Raw genomic sequence first — 21,680 nt, 5'->3', positions numbered from 1 at the left:
ACTACATCTAGCCCACACACTATCATGGCCCAACGCAGCCCAACACGACCAGAAACCCTAGCAGCAACAACGAGCCTCCAGCGCCCCTTCCACGTATGCCTCCACGCCCCCTACTCCGTACGGCCGTACCTGCACACAAGCAAACAAGCAAAAAACGAACAGAAAACAACAGCAAATAGAAAAGAGCGAAATATATTTTGGTTGTATTTTTTATTTCGTTTTATCTTAAGCTATAAAGCCATTTTCCAGAATTTTTAACTGGACACACAACATCAATACAAGGATACAAAAAAAACTTTCAAAAAACCAGCAAATATAGCATACTTTGGAGGTGATTTCTGATTCCGATCTTCCTTTTTCCTCTTCTTTATTATTTTTCTTTTTTCTTTGGATTTGTTTTTCATAAACTGAGTAACAAAATAAAAAAGGGGAAGAGCCCGTACCTGGTTAAGTCCACCGTCGAACCCCTCATTGATACCGATCGGAACCAGATGGTTAGGGACTCCGACGTTGAAGCGGCGCATGGGGGGTGCTCCTCTGCTTTAGGCTCTCCTTTAAGATAAAAAGGGTCTGCTGATACTTAGGGTTTTTTTTAGTTTATAGGCAGTACAGGAAACGACGTCGTTTGATGCCAAGGAAATGGTTTTAAAACGGCGCCGTTTAGAGGCCTACGACCCGCGTGGTGACCGACCCGGGGAAGGATCCGCGCATTTTAACGCTTGTTGGGTGATTTGCGCAAGTGGTCCCTTAATTATTATAGCGTGTTTAAGTAGATCTTTTTATTTCCTTTAAATTTTGCCCTGCATTTTATTATTTTGTTTTAATTGAGTCCGCATGAAACGTTGCGTTTTGGAGGGTGGGGAATATTCCCCTTTCAGTCCCCCATGTCATTCGCGCTTTGTAATTTGGACCTTTCCTTTTATTTATTTTAGATTTCTCCCCTGAATTACTGCTTTAATGTCAATTTTGTCCTCTGTTTTGTTATTATTGTTTAGTTCATTATTATTACTTTTGTTATTATTGGTTTTACTATTACATTAGTTCGTATATTTACTTTTTATATACGTAAATTACTTTATTAAATACTGATTTTGCTTCTTTTTCTTATCTAATATATTAGTATATATTTTATGTTAATCTAATATTATCTATATATTTTTAATAATTTTATTTTTATGATACTTTTTTAAATATTTATGTATATATACTTTTGTGCTTTAAAAGTCAATAACATTTTTACATAATACTATTTTTTATATAATTTGTATTAACTTTTTTATTATTATACGTATACACCTAATGTATTCATGTTTACATTTTTTTACTTATTACATATATAACTTGTTTCATTTAAAATTTTATTTCATTATATACTCGATTTATATCAACCTTTTATACATACTATTATACATATATTATCATAAGAAATTTTCCAATCCATGTGTAATATTATTTAAATTAATATGTATATATTATTTCATGTATTTTGGTTTTCTTCATATACAATATTCACTTTAAACTTCATTTTGATATTATTTTTTTATAGTATTCATTTTTTTTATCTTCATTTTTGACTTATTTTAAACTCATATATGTATATTGTTTATTTTAAAATTTTACACATATAACTCATTTTCTGTATTGATAATTCGTTTATTCTTTGAATGTCGATATTATTAGCATTGGCATAATGTATGATTGAGAGTATTGTTACTATGCTTGCTTGTATTTACCTATTGATTATTTGTATTTCATTAGTGTATGTTATTTACAAATCATCCTTTATGTTGTACATTATTATTCAATCGTTTTTCATTCATTCAAAAGATTACAAATGTCAAAGTTATTTCATACAAAAGTTTTCAAAAATAACGCAATACTCGAAATTTGAAATCCTCGAGAGAATTGAGCCCTAACGTATTGGGTTCCAATTTTCCTCGTTGAATCTAAATAATCGAAAATTTTCTTTATTCAAAACACATAATAAAAGCTCACTCTCGGGAATCCGATACGTCGTGTCCTAATGTATTGGACATGATATGTTGATTCCTCAAGATGAGAATTTTTTTAAAATAATAATAAGGGATATATTCAATGCTAGGAATTTTGAGAAATTGTGCCTTAATATATTGGGTTTCGATTTCTCATCTGACTTAAAGCAATTGAATATCCTTTTTAAACTTCACCGCACAAGTTTTGGAAATCAAAGACAAGCTTATTCTCAAGGACTAAAAATGTCGTGCCCTAATGTATTGGGTGTGACATTTTATTACTCTGAGACAAGGAGGTCTTTAGCATCCGCATCGATTTATCCAAGCATCTTTTATAAAATTAACATTAATGAAAGGGAGGATCATATTTTTTAAAATTCTTCATGAATTTTCGATATTCGAAATTAAGACCTTAATTATTCAATTCGGTACCAATTTTGGGCGTTACGAGGGTATTAACCCTTCCTCGTGCGTAACCGAATCCCGAACCTGTTTTCTCAAATTTCGCACACCAAAATCATTTTCAAGGTGAGCCGACCACACCTTAATAAATGGTCGGTGGCGACTCCAATTTTCGTTTCATTTTTTAAGTCAACAGCCATATTTTTTTTTCAAGAAGATGGTTTCAACAATTGGTATGTCATTTCTCGAGGAATTATTCCATATGCAAGATAATTGGCAAAATCAGCAAACTAAGGTATTTCATGAATTCGACTTACCTCAGATAAGTTCTCATCTAGGAAATTCTCATTGATAGGCACACCAGACTGGGTTACCTTATATTGCTCCAACCTCGACAGATGATCAGCTACTTGATTTTTGACACCTTTTCTGTCTTGGGTCTCAAGGTCAAATTCTTGGAGTAAAAGTATCCAAGCATCTTTCTTCGTGAGCAAGTATTTAATGGCCATATGGTCAGTAAATACTGTAACTTTGGTACCTATAAGATATGAACGGAATTTGTCAAAAGCAAAAACTATAGCAAATAGTTCCTTTTCAATTACCATATAATTGAGTTGGGCTCCCGTCAAGGTTCTACTTGTATAGTAAATGGGGCGGAATACTTTATTTCTTCTTTGACCCATCACAGCTCCAACAGCATAATCACTTGTATTGCACATCAACTCAAAAGGTGAGTTCCAATCAGGTGTAACGATTATTGGGGCTGTAATTAACCGATTATTTAGATATTCAAAAGCTTCCGAACATACTTTGTTGAAATTGAACACTGTATCTTTCTCTAACAACAAACACAACGGCTTAGAAATTTTTGAGAAATCCTTCATAAACTTTCGGTAAAAACTGGCATGGCCTAAGAAACTTATGACTCCTTTCACGTTAATTGGAGCTGATAATCTTTCAATTACATCCACCTTTGCTTTGTCAACTTCAATTCCTTTCTTTGAGATCTTGTGACCTAAGACAATTCCTTCATTGACCATAAAATGACATTTTTCCCAGTTAAGGACAATATTTGTCTCTTCGCATCTCTTCAGTACCTTAGCCAAATTTCTCAAACAAATATCATAAGTGCTACCAAAAACAAAAAAAAATCATCCATGAAAACCTCGATGAAATTTTCGACCATATCAGTAAATATTACCATCATGCATCGTTGAAAAGTTGCAGGTGCATTGCATAAACCAAAAGGCATTTGCCCAAAAGTAAACGTACCATACGGACAAGTAAAGGTTGTTTTATGTTGGTCCTCCGGGGCTACAACTATTTGGTTATATCTCGAATAGCCATCTAAAAAACAATAGAATTCATTACCTACCAGTCGATCTAACATCTGATCCATAAAAGGCAACGGAAAATGGTCCTTCCGAGTGGCTTTGTTCAACTTTCTATAATTAATACAGATTCTCCAACCGGTAGCAATTCTCGTTGGAATTAACTCGTTATGCTCATTTTCAACAATCGTGATTCCACATTTCTTCGACACACACTACACCGGACTGACCCACGAACTATCTGAAATAGGATAGATGATTCCTGCATCTAACCATTTAATCACTTCATTTCTCACAACTTCTTTCATAATAGGATTGAGCCTCCTTTGCCTATCAATTAAAACTCTTTCACCTTCTTCTAAAATGATTTTATGCATGCAAAAGGAAGGGCTTATACCTCGAATGTCAGTTATGGTCCAACCAATTACTTTATTAAATTTCTTTAGAACATCAATTAGTTGCTCCTCTTGATCTTTTATCAGTTCCACTGAAATAATCACAGGAAAAGTAGAACAATCACCTAAATACACGTATTTCAAATGGGAAGGAAGTACCTTTAGTTCGATTTTAGGGGATTCTTCGATTAACAACTTGGGTTGCACAAATTCTCTTACTTCCAACTCCAACGGTTCAAACCGTGTGGATTGAATATAATTTCTCGGATTGGCTTTCATCAAAACCATGTTTTCTTCACATTCTTCATACTCCAAAGGGTCAAGATCTAAAGCTTTCTCCAATGGATCTTCTTCAAAATTACTTTCCAAAGAAATCAAGGTTTCTATCTCTTCCGTAACTGAACACTCCTTTGTCGGATTGGGAAATTTCATTACTTTAATAATGTTAAAGGTTACCTGATTGTCTTGAACTCGCATGGTGAGTTCACCTTTCTACACATCAATTAACGTTCTTCCCATGGCTAGGAAAGGTCTCCCAAGGATGATTGGCACTTCCTTATCTGCTTCAAAATCTAAAATAATAAAATTAGTAGGAAAAATAAATTTATCAACTCATACCAAAACATCCTCGATCTTTCCTTCGGGATATGCTAAAGATCGATCCACTAGCTGAAGCGTTACAGTTTTAGGTCTTACTTCACCTATTCCTAACATCTTGAAAATAGACTTATGCATCAAGTTGATACTCGCTCCTAAGTCATACAAAGCTTTACCACAGTAAGATTCACCAATGTTACAGGGTATAGTAAAGTTTCCTAGGTTTTTCAATTTCAGTGGCAGTTTGTTTTGCAGGAACGCACTGCACTCCTTTGTCAAAGCAACAGTCTCATACTCACTCAGTCATTTTTTCTTGGACAGTATATCTTTCATAAACTTCACATAATTTGGTATTTGTTCTAAAGCCTCCACCAACGGAATATTGATGTGTAACTGCTTCAGAACATCCAAAAACTTCTTGAATTGCACCTCATGTTTCTGCTTGTGTTTCTGCAATCTTTGTGGATATGGAGGTGATGGAACTTTCGGTTGAATCGAACAACTGTTCTAGTAGGTAAATCTGCATCCAAAGAAGATGTTAAAATATCTGAATTCACTAGGTCAGGGTTTACCTTGTCAGACTTTACAGATTCTGATTCTTTTGGTGTAAGAACTTCAATAGCTGGTTGACTTTCCTCATTTTCAACGTGTAAGAACTTCAATAGCTGGTTGACTTTCCTCATTTTCAACGTGCTCATTATCGACATCAATCAATCGGGGTTCCAGAGTCTTTCCACTTCGCAATGCCACTGCCTTGATATGTTCTTTACCCAAATTTCTTAGATTCTCAGTATCGCTCGACAAGGTTCCTTGCGGTCTATTACGAAGCTCCGTAGCTAACTAACCTATTTGGTTTTCCAAATTTTTTAGTGTTGGTACTTGGCTTTGGATCAAAGCGTCATTCTTTGCCATATACGCTTTCAACAAGTTCTCCAAACTGTTTGATGTCTCAGCTTGAGGTGATTTTGGAGCTTGCTGATTAAACCCTTGAGATTGGTTAGGTCTTTACTGTAATAAGTTATTGTTCAGTCCATTTCCTTAGTTGCTCTAAGAAAAGTTAGGATGATTACGCCATGAAGGATTGTAGAAGTTGGACCGGGGTCCTTATCCACTTCTATTTTGATATTGGTTCCCCACATAGTACACTGACTCGGGATTTGATGGACAATTCCCAAAAGAATGACCTTCCCCACAGTACACACAGGAAACTACTTCAAACGGACTTGGTGGCTAAGTTGCAGAATAATTAGTACTATTAGCGGTTAACTGTTTTAAAATAGAGGAAATAGACGATACATGAACCGATAACGAAGTGAGAGAGTCAACTTCATGAACTATGGCTACTCGTCTTCCTGAAGTTGTTCGATTTGTTGGCCATTGATAGTTATTACTCGCGATCCTCTCGATGATCTCATAAGGCTCATTATAAGACTTAGACAAAATTGCATCATTCCCGAAAGCATCTACCATCAATCTTGTATGTGCATTGAGACCATTATAGAAAGTCTCCAACTGGATACAATGAGGAATCCAATGATGAAGACACTTACGAAGTAACTCCTTGAATCGCTCTCAAGCCTCATACAAAGACTCGTCATCTAGTTGCTGGAAAGTTGTGATCTCATTCCTTAACTTAGCATTTTTGCTAGTTAGGAAATACTTAACCAAAAATCTCTCTGCTAATTCTTGCCATGTAGATATAGAACTTGGTGGCAATGAGTTGATCCATGCTCGTGCTCGATCTCGCAATGAGTACGGAAACAACTTCAACCTCAGTACATCTTCAGTCACACTGGCTATCTTGAATGAATCACTCACCTCCATAAACAATCGAATATGGAGATGTGGATCTTCTGTGGGCATACCACTAAATTGGCCCTATGTTTGTAGCATTTGAAACATCACCGGTTTCAATTCAAACTGGGTTGCCTCAATATTTGGCCTTCTAATTCCTGGGTTTAACTCGTTAAAAAGTGGCACAACATATTGTCTGATGCATCGATCCCTATCATCGGCAATGAGGATAGGATTTCGTACATGATCGGCTTCATTACCTTGGTCTTGATTCTGATTTCCAAGGTCCATCTTGACTTGTCTTTGAGCTGTTCGTTCACTTCTTCTTTATCTGAAAGTTCGCTCAATTTCAGGGTCTACAATGAGTAAATCGATAATTTGATCTATGCTCATAAACACCTGAAAAGAAAATCACAAAAATTAAAAAGAATAAGTTAGTAATGTTAAAAATAAATCAAATTGAAAATAAATAATTTCACGAAAAAATGACTATGGCAACAGTTGACAATCCCCGACAACGGCGCCAAAAACTTGTAATGCTGGAGTTTGTGCAAGTGTACACAGTCGTTATCAAGTAATAAGTAAGTATCGATTTATTGTCTCCACAGGGATTGTATTTGTGCTAAGTCACTTAATTTGTAAAATTATATTAACAATTTGAAAAATAAAAACAAAATATAGTTGAGAAGTGGTATAAACTAGATGCAATGATCCCTAATGTAAATTATCCTAATATGCAGACTATATGAATGAAATAGATTTTAGCAAAATTTAACACAATTTGCAACAATTATAACATAAATAAACTAGGACAATTTCTGTAATTAAACTTAATTTATTATCATCATGCTTAATAATATTCGGAAAAATATTCCATGGCAACTCGATCTTTCATGAGTTTGGAAACCAAATTAGGTCATTTCGGAATCCTTTACTTAGTAAATACGCATTTTACTGATCCTTATTTACTAAAGGTTTCTTAGCATTCATGTGAGGTAACAGGGACGTGTTAGGTTTGAAACAATTTAATCACACAAATCTAAAAACTATGCAGATAACAGAGCCTGGTTAGGGTTGTTATGCAACCTACAATTTAATCGGGTTAGGATCTAAATTGAGCATGCACATTTCAATTATGCGTCCATTAGCCGTCGTCTGGTTAGGATCACTCAGCTAATTCAGGTGCATTTCAATCATGTATGAACGAAATACATACTTGATTTTAATTGAAAACATGATCGATTGAGGCACAAACATTATAAGCATGAATCAAATAAATATTATTTAATCAAAATAATCATCCCAGCTTAAATAAAATTAAGCTATCATTGTTGTAAACAAGAACAAAGAACATATAGCAAACATCTTTATATTAAATTAAAGAAAAGAAAGATTAAACACAATTCAGAGTGGCTGTCACCCAAGACTCTGACTGACGAGGCTCATTCGCTTCTTTGCGTTGCTCCTTTGCTGATGGTTCTCCAAGATGGTCGACCAAGGGCTCTTTAAGAGGCTAATTTGCTAAAATCCTTATGCAAGGATGATGATAGGCGTGAGAGCTAAGAGAGTTGAGAGAGAGGATGAGAGATGAGAGGGATGAGGGATGATTGAAAAAGTGAGAAATGAGCTCTTATTTATAGGTGAGACAAAGGGAGCTAGTTTGCTAAAAATAGGAGTGTCCATCCTTTGAAACCTCCTCCAAGAGTGGCCGGCCGTGAATTGAGGAAATGTGGCCGATTTTTCCTTGACTTTTGGTCAATTTGAATGCCACAACAACTCAGGACTAAGACTCGGTCTCCAACAAATCTTCAGGTAAATCTCTAATTTCTTCAACTCTTCAAGGACCTTGTATAATTAAACCAAAAATTGGTTTGTGATCAAACATGTGCAGCCGAAAATTGGGTTGACTTGGTCCCCACTTTGGACGATTTTGCAATTAGAAAAAAACTCTCAGACCTGTCAAAAATAGCAGATAGTTTAGAGGACCAAATGAATTAATTTAACCACTTTAATTAATCAATTTACTTAATTAATTAAACCTAATTTTATTAATGAAATATTTAAAATGAATTATTAAAATATAACATTACATTTTATTATTTAATTTAATCATGCATGACTCACTTCATAGCTTAAAAATATAATATGCTTAAATTAATATAAAATAAGTCCTTTTATGCATGAAAACTATATAATAAAATATAAAATCACATTTTAATAATTTCTATGTCCTAATTTCATATTTTCACATATTTCATTAATTTATTAAACAATTACCTAGTTTTAATAACAAATTTAAGTAGAAAGGTGATGAATTATATAGGAAAAATCCTATATATTTTTTCGTTTACACATACCCAATCACTCATCCAAACCCATCCTTAACAAATCGATATCAAAATAGATAAAAAAAATAAAAAAAACAGTATTATATAAGAGTAAATTACACCAACAGTCACTCAACTTTGATGTAGCTGACAAAACAGTCACTCAGGTTTCAATTCAGCCACTCAACTTTCGAAAAATGACAAATTAGTCCTTTTAACCATTTTCCGTTACAGACGTAACGAAAAAGTGACATGGCAGTTGACAAATTCCTTGTTTTTATTAACCAGCCAGCTGGATGTTAAGCACTAATTTAAACAACCTTTTTTAACACCAATTTAGGGTTTAGTAGAAGAAAAGAAAAAAATGGAAAGTTGCACCAGTTTGGGGACCTAAGTAATACCAGTAATCCATAGGAATTTCTTGATTTGGCATCATGATTACTGAAGCTCCTCAAAGTTGCAAAGCTCCTTTGTTTTCCATTGCTTGAAAAGTCCCTTTCCAGCAGCTGTTTTATGTTAAGCTTAGAGTTTGCTTCACCTATATCAATAAATGCAAACTTGAGCAGAGTGGAGTTAAAAATTTGGGTTTGTAAGGGTTGGATTAGGACTTTGGTTGACTCCAACTCAGTTGAAATAGTAAAGACACCGCGACGGGGATTGGCAATCCGACAGCTTAAGGTTGTAGTCAATGCAACAAGCATTAGAATGCTTATCAAAGGTCTGAGTGACCTCTTCATGAGAACAATCACATTGGGGGGACGATTTTGGCAACACCCTGGTTTGTTAATTGTTGTTTTTAATCCACAATAGCAACAACTAAGGGAAGAAAAAATAATATGGGAAAAAAACCTTAACGATTTTACAGTCTCTTCTCTTCTTCTTCTTCTTCTTCTTCTTCTTCTTCTTCTTCTTATTCTTCTTCTTCTTCTACTATTAGGGTTTTTTTTCAATTTCTTCTTAAATTAGGTGGGTTTCCACGTGGACATATCCAACGTGGCTAGTTAATTGGCCGCATCAGCTAGTTAACTGGCCATGTCATTGTCCCCTTAGGTCTGTAACGAAAACTGTTAGTAGGTGATTGATTTGTCATTTTTTGATAACATTAGTGACCGATTTATCATTTTTTAAAAGTTTAGTGACTGAATTGAAACTTGAATTACTAATTTATCAGCTACATTAAAGTTAGGTGACTCGGTGTAATTTACCCATTATATAATTCATGCAAAAAATAAATTGTGAATAAAAAACTTTAATAAATTCTACTGATTTCAGTTAGCGTAACCACTAAGTAGAAAGGACTGGGCGTGCTTTGTTAATGCCACCGATTCTTAATCATTAGTATTATTCTTTTCAATAATTTTGTTCTCCCAACTTCCTCTTTCTCTCTTTTCTTTTTTTCCCTTTGGCTTTTTATTTTTCCTCTTCTATTTATTTCTTCTCTCTTTTAATTTTCTTTCTATCCGTCCGTTTTCCTTCTTTTCTTTCGTTCTTTGATTTTCTGAGGTCAATACTTTGAGATCCTAAATGATCGGTTTCTCTCTTTGATATCTTCTCCAAAAACGTTACATTTTGTGGTACGTTTTATTTATTCTTTCTACGATGTATTTTCTTTATATATATATATATATGTATATTTGTTTCTGGGTATTGAAGATTGGTTTGGGAATTGCAGATTCTGCGCAGTTACTGTTGTTGAAACTGAATAAAATAGCATACGTATCGCAGGTACGGTCTTTTAGATTGTTGGGTTTTCCATGTCTTCGATGATGTTTTCTTTAGAACTTTTATTTATTTTAGGTTGTCATTCAAAAAAAATAATTCTTTTTCTCGAGATTCATCTAGAATGTGAAATTGATCTTAATCTCCTAGTTTGTGTAATGATTATTACTCCTTGTTAATTTGATGTCTGATTTTTCCTTCTGTTTTCTCTTTTGATCTTGATATTCTGCTTTCTGGTTTTTCTTTTTGTTTCCATCACTTCATCTCCCACATTCCTTCTTGTCTAGACTTTACATCCGGTTATCTTGTCGGTAATTATCATGGAATTTTGTTGCAACCAAACAAACATAACTTCCATGTTGATCTCCTTATGAAGCATTATCCATAATTATACCTCGTACATTTTCCAACCTTCATTTTTAAGATATCACTAGGTCATCGGCGTGATTTTTTTTCCCCTATTTTTTTTTACCCTTTTGACTGTAGAATCTACTTTTGGAACCTAACTTTAATATTTCGATAGTTCAATCCGTAATTCCGTCAGATTTCTTTCCTTTTTTTTTTCAATAAATAAAGAAGATATTGAGGTAGAACATTAAAGTGTTCCTCCCCTTTTATTATCATCAGCTTAGATTAAGGTGTTTCTTTGATTCATTTGTATTTGAATTCCTAATAATTTCATCATTGTTGATATGAATGCGATTCATGTATGCATAAATCTTGGGTGCATGAATTTTGGGGGTAATAATTCATGTGGGGACCCTCGTAGTTTTTGATAGAATAGCTTAGCATTTATTGTCAACCTAATAGAGGAAGACAATTACATGATCAATTTGTTTCTTCTCCTGAATATTCAGATTAGTATATATGTATTAGTAGGGTATTATCACCAATAAAAATTTATATTGGAACATATATCTGATAAATGGCCTAGAATAATTGGCTATTGCATTATTGTGGGAAGGTGGACATAGTCAACTCTTATCCTAGAGTCATTGTACCATATTTACTGCTAAAATCTACTAGAAGCGTCCATAAAGAGTGGAAATTTCTTTTATAGCCAAATGGTTTTACAGTGTTGAAGTAATTGAAATAATATCTTGACATGATTACATATTCAGTAACTTGTCGATGAATTTGATACAGTTTTTCCATTGTAGTTCTAATCAAAACTCTCTTTTAACAAATTACTTTTCATATTTAAAAATTGTTTTATTTAGTTTTGTGCACACCCTCGCTTTGCTGATGCAAGAGCTTTTTATTTTTATTTTACTTTTTTATTTCCGTAATAATTAATAACTATTAGACATATTATGTACATATAAGAATATAATGTCTTTAGGGTTTAAATCTTGTGCTAGGACTATATTTTATTTGCAAGGAAGCCTAATATAGATAACTTGTAAGCTTTACAACCAAAGTGATTATTATTATTATTATTGAATTAATAGAGAGAAACTAGAGGTTGTTTATAAACCTAATTTGTTTGGAGTTCCAACTTCTAACTCATTTTCAGCCTTGTTTCTTTCGAATATAGTTGTTTTCTACCTAAACCACACAAGCAATTGAAAGAATTAGTTTGAAAATGAGCTAGAAGTTGGAACTCTAAACCAAAGGTTATGAAAAACCTCTCGTTTCTCTCTATTAGTTAAGAAAAAAGAAGAATGAAATGTTAATGTTGGCAGCATAGCTTACAACTTATTTATACTAGGCTTTCTTGCAACTGAACTTTTATTGTTAGCCCTAGATTTACTCAACTAATGATCCTAACTATAGATTTAAACCCTAAAGATATCTTATTATCTTAGTCCATAATATGTCTAATAATTATTAATGAAATATAAAATAATTAAAAGCTCTTATATCATTCTCCTTCGCTTGGAAAAACTTGAACATGGCAAGGAGCTTTCACCACTTCTAAAATAAATCTTTTAGAGAGAGCACTCTGGTTCTTTGGTGTCAGCTTTAGTAACAAATGATTTTTTACTTTCTTCTCGTGGAATGCCATAAGCTAAGGCAACTTATGATAAGCTGGTATGTTGATAGCTGATTTACCAACTAAAGTTTTCTTGTCTACCTCTCATTGAGCGTCTTGTTTGATATTCATGGAGTAGGAGTATTCCTCTCCTCACCGCTAGCAGGTTTGTTAGTATTAGTTTTCAGTAAGCAGGTTCCAGAGAAAATTACCTTCATCACTTGGGCATCATAACTGACTTCAGCTGTTTGTCTTCGAGTAAATTTGGAACCAACTGGAACAACAAGAGAATGAATTTTATGTGCTTGTATTTTGTGACTTTGGCTGGCTCCAGAACCTTGATCGCTCTTCCCTGCTACAGCTTTATTGACCAAAAATACATTAATCAAAACTTGAAAGATTATAAACATTGAGTCTACACCTTTTGATTCTGGAATCAAGCTACTAGACCCTGATGATGGGAAATGAATGGGTCTTGTGGACTATCTTTCAAGGTTTTTTTTCTTGTCGTAGCAAACAAAACAAGGTGTTACAAGACAGACACATTTCTAGGGTTAATTCCTAGGCTATCAAGATAATTTGAAGTTCTACTTCTCCTATGGCCATTTTTAATTTCTTTTCTATTTATTTCTTTATATGACAATAGAATCTACTGTGAAGTCTTCCTACTTATTGTCTTGTTTGTGTATCTTCTGGCAATTCTTATAATCTGGAATTGACAATCTTGAACATCCTGAATGTGACAATCTCCTTTCAATAAAGACCTTCCAGAGTCTTAAAAGTTGTCTTCCATTCTTCAACACTTGTCAACCTATTATTATGATATTTGTTCTTCAAAAACATGATAGAACCATTTTTTCACTGGTTGGACTGAGAATCAGCTGGGGTATCGGTTTGGAAAAAGGAGTTGGACCTATTGGCTCGTGGTGAATCAGTTTAACTAGTTGAACCGGGCAGTCAGACCGGTGGTGGAATCAGTTGAACTGGTTTTCTCTATTTTTTAAATATTTTATTCAATTGATCTGGTCAAACCGGTTGGACTGATTGAGTCGAATCTGTTAGACCGGAAATCGGTAGTCTGACCGGTTCAACCTCCAGTCCAGTTTTGAGAACCTTGGATAGAACTAGCCAATTGATTAAGCATAACATTCAACCAAGACCACCTCTTGAGAATATGACCTACATCCATAGAAACATAAAACAATGCCTCATCATCTAGATAAGGTCACTCTTTTAGAATCCTTCCATCCCTTGGGTTGGATGTTGGGTATGGCATGGTAATGTTTCTTTCTGGAATGCTGGCTAAGATCTTGGTCTTCACTCAAGGGAGCTTCTATGTCAATACTTAATTTGGTCTCACATCATTGTTTTTGATCTTTATTGTTAATTCACTTCCAGAGGTCTTATGGGTTGAACATATTGGGACTCTCAAATATGTTTGTGTTGAAATATTGGATTGTTTCATACTGAACCCTAATTCTTCAAAACCCTTCACTTGAGCCCTCAATGCCTTTGGTAGGGAAGATAGTTGGGTAAATGCACTACCATAACACTAGTCTCCTCCTTATCTTCAATTTTTGTTATTAACACATCACAAACAATCAATGACTCTCCTTGAACTGGATATGCATATTCTTCACTTTCTTTTGGATACTGTCATAAATAGGTTGTAGCATATCATACTCTTGTGCTTTCACATGCATCCTGTAATGAAAATCAGCAACTTAAATATTAGTTCCACCCCTATTCAATTCAAGGTCATGCACCAATTACTCTTCCAATTCACTTTGTACCACTGTTTGTGGGTACAACATTATGAAAGGGGTTTTACTCACCATAATTAGATTTATCAATGAAACCACCTTCTTTTATGTCAAATTGTTTGTGGGTAGCTTCCAAATTCTCCATCTGGGTTCCCATTTGTTCCTGTTGTAACCAAGTATAAATGGCATGCGACGATTCTTCAGTGCATGTTGCATCACAACCAATCCCTTGCTGTTCTATCTTACACCTGCTTGTAAAAATGTTGGCTTTGCTTTCATGAGAACAGAAAATATGTAAATAGATACCGTTGAGAGTTTTTGTTATTTTTTAGTAGTGATAAAATAGGTGGTAGTTAACTTTATTCCTGTTGGATGGTGCAAGGCAATTTATCGTGAATAAATGTAAAAAACTGAGATATAGTACATGAATTGGTTGAGTGTCTTATCTTCAAGGAACACAAAGGTGTGTCAATTATCAATATTGAACTCATGTGTCTGACCTTAGGACCTTCCGTTGAAAATTTAGTTGGATCTGACTGTTATGCAGGCATGTTTAGAATTGCTAGATTGCCACTATTGTCATCTTTATAATTTGGATTTTGACGTGATTCTTTTCTTTGTTCTTTGCGCAGGGAAATTCAGTTGTGGAAGCTCTCGGAGAACTATAAATCATAATAGTTTAGGCTTTAAGATAGGAAAATGTTAGGAGGCAACAACATTAATCCTGTGCTTCCCATTTTCCTGGATAAAAAAAGCTTGTTTATTTGGCATCTAACTGTATATCATTTTCTTGTGCAGGCAAATTCTCAACTTTGGATACTCTTCTAAGAGCTATATAAATCATAATAGTTTAGGTATTGATATAGGAAAATGCTAGGAGGCAATGAAGGTAATCCTATGCTGCCCATTTGCATGGATGAGAATGGTCTTCCATATCAGACTAATGCATCAAATCAACTGCAGTTATTTGGAAGACGTAAGCTATTGTTTTTTTCATTTATTTAGCAGTTAGTTTATGTTTTAATGTCATTCAATGTCTTATTTCGTCAGGTAAAACCACACTGATCCATTCTCTTTTTCTTAAACTTTTAATGGCAACTGATCAGTTTTTTTTAAACTTTCAGTACCCGTTGGATGTACTGTTGATGTGGTGAATTATTTTGGAAATGAGCATTTAGCTCCCATGGTTCCACCCAATAAAAAAGGCCATGAAACAGAAGATATTCTGAGGCAACAGAAGCTACAAATTTCATTGAATTATAAAATTTATAAAGAGGAAGCTGACTGTTCTGGTAGCATTCCTAATCCCCATGCTGTATCTACTGGCTTACGGCTATCATATGATGATGATGAGCGGAACTCATCTATGACTTCTGCTAGCGGAAGCATGACACATGGACCGTTAATGATCTTGGCTCTCGGTGACAATGTTACAACCGAACTTGATCGTCAGAAAGAAGAATTTGATCAATATATCAAAATGCAGGTACTATTGTGGTATTGCTCTCCAAGTAAAATAAAATGTCACCTTTCTGTATGATCTCTCAATATAGGGGGTTTCTTAGTGACGGGATTAAAACAGCTTTTACTAGTCAATCTTAATAACTCGTATTTATGTTGATGCGTTTGCTTTTGGCTGGGCATAGGTGCTTAGTAATTTTCTTTGTTTACCATAATAATTCCGATAAGTTCTGTGTTGGAGGTGTCCTTGCTTCAAGGCTCCTAACATCCGTCCTGATTATGATTTTACTATTTTATACTCCATAAATCTCACATGTTTATGGTTGCTGGTAACGCCTAGCACTATGGTGCCTAGGAGGACGTTCTATTCAGACTATTTTCTTTCTTAATCAGGAAGAGCACTTGACGAAGGGAATAAGAGACATGAAACAAAGACACACGGCTTCTTTTCTTGCTGCTATTGAGAAAGGTGTTAGCAAAAAGCTTAGGGAGAAAGACGTAGAACTAGAGACTGTGAATCGCAAGAATAGGGAACTGGTTGACGGGATAAAGCAGGTGACTATGGAAGCCCAGAATTGGCACCATAGAGCAAAATACAATGAGTCAGTCGTCAATGTGTTGAAGAGAAACCTGGAGCAAGTAATGTCACAGTCACAGGGTGGTGAGCAGCAGGGAAAGGAAGGTTTTGGAGAAAGTGAAGTCGATGATGCTGCCTCGTATATTGACCCCAACAACTTACTCAGCATTCCTGATGTTGGTGGTGCCAAATGTGTTTCCAGGAATCGCCATGGCATGATTTGCAGAGCTTGCAACGCAAAGGAGGTGTCCGTTTTGTTGATGCCGTGTAGGCACCTTTGCATATGTAAAGATTGTGATGTGCTAATTAGTGTTTGTCCTGTCTGCCAGGTTAAGAAAACAGCTCGTGTCCAAGTTTACTTATCATAAACTGTGAAGCAAATTACTGATTAAAAGAAAAAAAAAGAGTATATATATACCCTCTTCATTGTGATGTGTTGCCTGCATCTGCTTATTCCTAACCGATGTATGAAAGTAAAGGATTTGTTGAAATGGAGTTTGCAAAGCATCCTTTGTTCTCTCTTGTTTCTTTTGGTAGGTGTTGCACGTCTCATGGTTTTTATGTCTATTCAAGTGTTAGTAGCAAAAGAAATCTGTTTTCTAAATTCGATTTTTTAAATGCTTGGAGATTAAAGGTATATGTTTTACAAAAAAAAAATGATTTTCGATTTTTGGTTGATATATATATATGTAATATTAAAAATATTTAGGTATAATTGTTTGTAATTATAATTATATAAGGGTGGCATGTTCTCACTATTGAGTGTAATTAGGGCATTCAATTACACTTTTCAAACACTTTTCAATTTTTAAGGGCTTAAGGGGAGGGTGAGAATTGAATTACATGCAAATTTAATTTTAAAAATTATTTCTATACAATCTAAAAAAATATATTATAAATTAACACTATTAGTGTTTGAGATGATTATAGCAAATATATATATATAAATCTTAAAAAATTATACTATAAAAATAATGTGTATTTTATGAAATTATAATAAAAAAATTATATTATTTATAAAAAAATGTTATGAAAGTTTTAGATAATTTATAATCTTTTTAAATAAAGGTTACTCTATTATAAATTTTATATTATTTTTATTTAATTTATATGTTATAAAAAAGGATATAACTTAGCATAAGTCTTTCTCTAAAATAAGTTTTTATAATTAAAGCTACAATCTATTTGAACTATGAACCCAAATATTTTAAGGTCGATGATAGTTATGCAAATAGAAAAGATTTCTTGCATCATATAGTGGGGTATGATACCATTTAAGAGAATGGTGCCAGACACACACCATAGAAAGTGCACGAACTCATTAATATGTGATATTCAAGGCTTCGAAATGTGGTTGAGATCATATTTGTTGTTCTGAAAAGATATTTATCATATTAACATCACCTTCGTATGGCATAAAAAAGATAAGGTTGGATCGTACTAGCATGTTGCATATTTCATAACTTCAATCATAGGTGGAACTAAGATGATCCATACCTCGAAGAGTGCATAAAAGAAGAAGATCTTGATAATTTTAACGATACAAATTCAAATTCAAATGATTATAAGGAGCACATGTTAAATATTAAAAAGGGAGTATCCCAGTAAATATGCACTAAAACAATTAGATAAAATTGCATATAATGTTTATTTTTCTTGTTATTTTAATTTGTATTTGTATTATCAACTACTTTTTTAGACTAACATAATACATATGATTATTTGATTTCAATTATTGTTACTTATTTAGAAACTATTTTTATCATACTAGTAATTTTTTTATAGTAATTAATAGTTTTTAAAAATATAAATTATGTAACCGTGTAATTACGATTTGTACTACCAAACATGACACTGGGAATTACGATAGTAATTAATAGTTTTTAAAAATATAAATCATGTAACTATGAAATTACGATATAATTACATTATGTTAGCCAAACACATCTAGAGAATTACAATTTTTTGTAATTGCAAGAGAGTGTAATTACTACCCTAATAATCACACTTTCATTCAATTATTCCATACTCTCCAAATAGACCCTAAATGTTATTTTAAGTGGATATATTTTTTAAAAGAATTTATTTACGATGGGTAATTTTTTTTAAATAAAGAAGTTATCTTACATCATTTAAATTAAAATTTCTTGAAGTAGGTAAGTATACTTAAAATTTATCTAATATCATATATCATAGTTGGGTTCTATTTTAAGAGAATATTTGATACACTTTCTATGCACAGGTCTTATACAACATCAATTAATAATAAGATGACACATCGCCATCAATGTAAAACAAAAAAGAAATTATTAATAGGTTTAAAAATAATATAAATATTTTTATTTAAAAATAAATATTATTTATTATTAAATATAAATAAATTCAAAAATATCAAATTCAAAACTCAAAACCGAAATATGAAATCCAAAACCAAAAAATTAAAACCCAAAACCCAACCGTGAAACAAAATAATTATAGTTAATATTTAATTATGTTTAAATAAATTTAATTATATTTATTTTAAAGTATTTTAATATTTTTTATTTTACACCAATAATGATGTGTCATCTTATTAATTATTATTAATTGGTGGTGCATGAGACCCATGCAATAACATGTATTAAATATTAATTTTTATTTTAATATCTTAGAACATTAAAATATTGATTTTAAATATTATAAATTTCTTTTTTTAAAGGGTAATATTATAAATTTAAATATTATTAAATATATTCATATTTTTATTTTAATAAAAATATATGTAATATATTTTTTAATTTAATAATAAATTTATTATATTTTAATAAATTATTATGTAATATTAAAATCTATTATTTTAATAATAAATGTCAACATTACTAACTATATAGAAATTTAAATCGCATTCTTAATATTTCATTTAAATATGACATTTTAACAACAAATATATAGATTGTAATTTATAATGTTTATTAATTAATTTTTATAATATAAAAATATGAATATTTTAATAGTATAAAATATTAATACAAATAATATTTAATATATATTATATATGTTAAAAATTACTATAATATTTAAGCATTATAAAATATTAAGGGTTTAACTCTCAAATTGGTACTTAAACTACACCATTTTTCCCATTTTGGTACCTAAATTCTTTTTTGGTCACATATGGTACCTAAATTACATTTTGTCCCAAGTTGGTAACTCTTTTAATCAAACTGTTAGTCAAACCATTAAGGCTATTTAAAAAAAAAAACTTAACCAATAAATTGGTACCTAAACATGCATTTTCTCCATTTTGGTACCTAAACCTTGTTTTAGTTACAAGTGGTACCTAAACTACTTTTTTTTCTCCAAATTAGTACATCTATTAGTTCAAACATTAGTTAAACCTTAAGTCTATTTTTAAAAAAGATAACCAATTAAAAGTTGACATGTGGCAAAAAAAGATAAAAAAATATTTTCTCTTTTATATATATATAGCTTTTCCTTTCTTTATTTCTTTAAAATTAAACTATTGGTCGAACTGGTCAAGCCACCAATTCTCGATTTTATCAATTCTTCTAGTCTAATCAAATAAAATATTAAAAAATAATAAAAAATAAGATTAGAGAAAACTGGATCAATTGCTCTTTTAGCTTGGTTCAACCAATCTGTATCAATTTGCAGGCCAATCGGTTCAACCCTTATCTTCGAACAGATATCCCAATCAATTCCCGATCTAATCGGTTCAATCGACCATTCTAGTCTAGTTATGAAAGCATTGGTTTTGATTGATGAAATAACTTTTTCGATCTCATCAAGTCGGGCAAGAAGACAATGAAGTTTGAAAATAAAATTAATTGCCAGTATCTCAACATCGGGAGGGCGAATTTCGAACACCGCTAGTATTGCCATACATTATAAAAGAAGAAAAAAAAAGGAGAGAGAAAAAGAAAAAAAATTAAAATTAAAAATTAAAAATTAAAAAATATATATTTTTAAGTTTATATGACGTGGCAAATTATTATTGGTTGAAATTTTTTAATGAATATAATATTTTGTGTAAAATGGGTAATAGAAGAATAATTTAGGTACCACTTGTGACTAAAAAATCAATGTTTTAAGAACCCGGCCAGTGGTCAAACCGATCATACAATCAATTTTGGTCCAACTAGACCTGATCATGGGTCGGGCCACTCATCCAGGCTCGAAGGCCTGTCCAAAAAATGGGAGGATTTGGGCCAAATTATAAGCCCTAAAAATGGGCTTGGACAAAAATTAAAGCCCATTTTCTAAATAGGCTGATCCTCAGGTAGGATTTTTGGCCTAGGCCCCGCCCTGATCAACTTACTTACACAACCTTCTCCTCCCCTCCCCCACGACCCACCCCATGCCAAAAGAAAAAAGGACTGCAACTAAAAAGTGAAATCCCATTTCTCTCACCATCTTAGAAGTCAAAATATACACACATGCAAAAGGCTAAAAACCCAACTATTACTTACAAGTAAACCTAATCATGGACCAGGCCACCCATCCAATCCTAAAGGCTCACTCGAAAGTTGGAGGGTTTGGGAAAAATTATAGGCCTGAAAAATAAGCTTGGATAAAAATTAAAGCTCATTTTCTAAATAGGCCAGGCCTCGGGTAGGATTTTTTTTTGCCCTGGCCCAACTTGAATCAGCCTACTTACACAACCCTCTCCTCCCCTCTTAACCGCCACCAGACGTGTGAACATTTGGACTGGAAATACTGTAGCAAAATAGATAAATAATTAAACAGCTATAGAAAAGATGACCAATCCCGTAAGTTAACAACTATAGAAAAGACGACAAAAATAGAGTAAGTATTTTGAATACTTAGTAAGCTCATAGGTATTGAAACAATAGCTTACCTTGATTTATAAATAAATGTATCAAACTAGTTAATGAGACATAATAAGCCTAACATCGCAATTCAAAACAAATAGGTGAGTTCATTATATAACTGAATCGCAGAGCATTTCAACATTTAATACGCTATTTGATTTAGTACATTCACATAAGTTCCACAATTTACAAGCATTTTCATCACTTAATCATCATATAACCGTTTGAGTATTAAACTAGTAACATATCATTTTCGTTCCTCTTTTTCTTTATTTGAGTAGCCTGACGAACTACAATAAAAAGATTTGGATACACAGGTAGCTACACCACACCAGAGAGCATCGTAGTGCTAAGTAGAGAGCACCGAAGTGCTGATTAGAGATTACCGAAGTACTGAACAAAGAGCATAAAAGTGTTAAACCTGTACTAAAGCGCAACTAAACCTATTGACATGTCAATCATATCCTAATCGCTTACTAAGTTCACACGGTCATAAATACTGTATCCGTACCATTT

The 21,680-nt window shown here is 32.8% G+C and overlaps 1 protein-coding gene and 1 non-coding gene across 4 annotated transcripts; both read left to right on the top strand.

Moving 5' to 3' along the window:
- Nucleotides 1-6,244: 6,244 nt before the first annotated feature.
- LOC121214271 (small nucleolar RNA R71) lies at nt 6,245-6,351 on the top strand. The gene has a single exon (XR_005909855.1). It is a non-coding gene; the product is annotated as a small nucleolar RNA R71 (small nucleolar RNA).
- A 3,745-nt stretch (nt 6,352-10,096) lies between these two features.
- LOC107922333 (E3 ubiquitin-protein ligase BOI) lies at nt 10,097-16,849 on the top strand. Of its 3 annotated transcripts, none has more exons than XM_016852324.2 (6): nt 10,097-10,411; nt 10,510-10,562; nt 14,927-14,995; nt 15,093-15,270; nt 15,419-15,780; nt 16,149-16,849. In XM_016852324.2, exons 4-6 carry the CDS (start codon nt 15,165-15,167, stop codon nt 16,698-16,700), a joined length of 1,020 nt encoding a protein of 339 aa, XP_016707813.2. In that variant the 5' UTR covers nt 10,097-10,411; nt 10,510-10,562; nt 14,927-14,995; nt 15,093-15,164; the 3' UTR covers nt 16,701-16,849. The 3 variants fall into 3 exon arrangements, with proteins under 3 accessions (XP_016707813.2, XP_016707815.2, XP_016707814.2); XM_016852326.2 differs by having other exon boundaries at nt 10,130-10,411; nt 14,927-15,003; XM_016852325.2 differs by having other exon boundaries at nt 10,130-10,411; nt 14,927-15,270.
- Nucleotides 16,850-21,680: the final 4,831 nt, after the last annotated feature.

The sequence above is a fragment of the Gossypium hirsutum genome, chromosome D01 (genome assembly GCF_007990345.1).
Source record: "Gossypium hirsutum isolate 1008001.06 chromosome D01, Gossypium_hirsutum_v2.1, whole genome shotgun sequence".
Lineage (NCBI taxonomy): Eukaryota > Viridiplantae > Streptophyta > Magnoliopsida > Malvales > Malvaceae > Gossypium > Gossypium hirsutum.
The sequence above is the reverse complement of the archived record's forward strand: the minus strand, read 5'-3'. Positions and strand labels throughout refer to the sequence as shown.